The sequence below is a fragment of the Pseudoliparis swirei genome, chromosome 9 (assembly GCF_029220125.1).
Source record: "Pseudoliparis swirei isolate HS2019 ecotype Mariana Trench chromosome 9, NWPU_hadal_v1, whole genome shotgun sequence".
NCBI lineage: Eukaryota > Metazoa > Chordata > Actinopteri > Perciformes > Liparidae > Pseudoliparis > Pseudoliparis swirei.
Genome location: NC_079396.1, coordinates 5,773,379 through 5,775,874, shown reverse-complemented (window position 1 = coordinate 5,775,874; position 2,496 = coordinate 5,773,379). Strand labels below are relative to the sequence as shown.

Genomic DNA, 2,496 nt, shown 5'->3' with positions numbered 1-2,496 from the left:
TACGAGATATTCTTCTCATTACCTTCGCATTGAAAATGCGGAAGGTTATCTTTTGATCGCCGTGTATTTATTTATTTGTATGCGTGTTACTCGCATAACTCAAAACGTATTAAACCGAATTTTGGTGGGATGATTGGTTATTATCCGGGGACCATTTGATTAGATTTTGGGATCGATCGGGTCAAAGGTCAATGTCAAGGTCATGAAAAGGTCAACATCTTCTTTTTACCATAGCGCGGTCAATTTGTATCCAATTGGCATGCAAATAATGCCAACATGCTCATAATTCAATGCCCAATCTTGTGATATGCGAAGGTATGCGCTCTACCGAGTGCCCGTTCTAGTTCCGTTGATGTATTTATAGACTAGACTGTTAATAAAAACACCAGTTCTTTGTAGGAATGTGTTTTTTGGCTTGAAGGAGAACCTTCCTCTTCCAGGTAGCTCTGCACCAATTGGAAGCGCGACCTGATGGTCCTCACCAGCGACGGCCGCCACGTCAACCCTCTCGACATCCCGCCAACGAGGCGACGTGGCGGGTCACCGCGCACGCTGTCGGAGTTCACGGTGCCCGAGATCAACCGGCGCCTCCGCGACTACCTGAAGTTCGTCTTCGTGCGGGAGCCCTTCGAGCGCCTGGTGTCCGCCTACCGCAACAAGTTCACCCGCAGCTACAACACGGCTTTCCACAAGCGCTACGGCACCAAGATCGTCCGGCGGAACCGGCCCGACCCGGAGCCCGGGGCGCTGGAGAAGGGCGACGACGTCTCCTTCCCCGAGTTCGTCCAGTACCTCGTGGACCCTCGCACCCAACGCGAGGAACCCTTCAACGAGCACTGGGAGCGCGTGCACTCCCTCTGCCACCCGTGCATGATCCACTACGACGTGGTGGGGAAGTACGAGACCCTGGAGCCGGACGCTCGGGCCGTGCTCCGGCTGGCCGGAGTGGAGGAGGCGCTCCAGTTCCCGACGTCCGGCAAGAGCACCAGAACCGACGGCAACATGGCGGCGCGCTTTTTCAAGCACGTCAGCCCGTTCTACCAGAAGAAGCTGTTCAACCTGTATCGCATGGACTTCCTGCTCTTCAACTACTCCACGCCGGAGTACCTCAGGACTCGATGAGGGGGCGGAGACGAGAGGAGTGACATCGGTGACACGGACGCGTCGTTGGGGATGATCACTTTGCACTTTTTTGGATTGCCATGCACTATTTTTCATCACAAGCACCCACTTGAGACGACGGCCCATCAGAACACGCAAAAACACCAAATGCCTTTTTTTCTTTATCCGAACTGAATGCAGACGTGTCTTTCCCAAAAATGTGTTTGAAAATGCAGTCTTTACAAACCGATCCCTCCGGTTCACTGAGAAGTCAGTATTTATTTAGTATTCACTTCGATCACCATTCCTCACACAGAAATGACTTGTTGGGCCGATCTCTGTTGGCTCTGTTCTCATGTCTGTAACGCGCTGTCGTCCGATGTGCCTTACCGGCGTTCCCGCCATGCCGACTACAGTCACATTCCTCCCAGGACTCATGAGCCAATGAATTAAAGTGATCACACTTGTGAGGAGCGGGTTCTCCTCTCGCACCGGGGGCTATGTGTGCTGACTGTGAAGCTGAACACGGCAGATTCAATCGAAGCACCTGCAATAGAACTGTGGATGGCATTTATTTATGTATGTCGGTGCATTCAAGTATTTATTGTTATCGTGTGTGCGTGAGTTAGGCTCACGGTTTTGTGAAAATGAATTATATGTGAAAGAAGGGGAGTTTCTCTCTTTTTTCGTTTGTCGACTTTTTGCACATGAACTCATTCCAAATAGAAATATGCTCGACGAAATATTTAACAAATCATCACATCCAGACAGTAGCAGAAGCGCAAATAAAACCATTGCCTGGGCTTGTCTTATTAAACTAAATATATATCTGAGAGTCGTTTTCCCAAGGCAAAGTTTGCATTCCCATCTTAATTCCAGGGAAAGCTGGTTGCCATATCTGCTGTATCCCTGTCTGTATTCAGCCCCGGGCAGGTAGGCTGAACAAACAAGCACATAGCTGTGGCCGGGGCTCGGTCCAGCCCAGCACAAGCCCTGGTCAGAGCTCCCCTTGTTGGCGTCAGTGCAGACCCACGGAGGGGTGTTCATCCACCTCCAGGCATCTCCACTGCAGAGCCTTGTTCGGCAAGTGTGTCGGAATTTAATAAAAATAAAATACAGAAGTGGATGTAGGAGCATGTTTATTTGAGGGCCTGTACGGGGGGAATATCAGTTGCAACCCTCCTATTATATTTGGGGTCAATTTGACCCCATTCAATGTTTAACGTCTCTAAAATAATGATTGACTTTTTTTTAAAATTCATAATTCATGACTTCCTAATCTATTGGGGACAACTGGGTAAACATTAAATTGTTTAAATTGTTAAAAATGTCCTGTACAATTTGACCCCAGACTGTTTTTCACTGTGTAAAACATATAAGAAATATCAACTTTTT

The 2,496-nt window shown here is 48.8% G+C and overlaps 1 protein-coding gene across 1 annotated transcript in view; it reads left to right on the top strand.

Moving 5' to 3' along the window:
- The window catches only part of LOC130200106 (carbohydrate sulfotransferase 11-like), a 17,140-nt gene extending 15,360 nt beyond the window's left edge, over positions 1 to 1,780 (top strand). The window contains exon 4 of the mRNA XM_056424083.1: positions 445 to 1,780. Within this exon, the coding sequence (XP_056280058.1) occupies positions 445 to 1,122 (678 nt within the window). The 3' untranslated portion in view covers positions 1,123 to 1,780. The remainder of the gene's footprint in view (positions 1 to 444) is intronic.
- Positions 1,781 to 2,496: the final 716 nt, after the last annotated feature.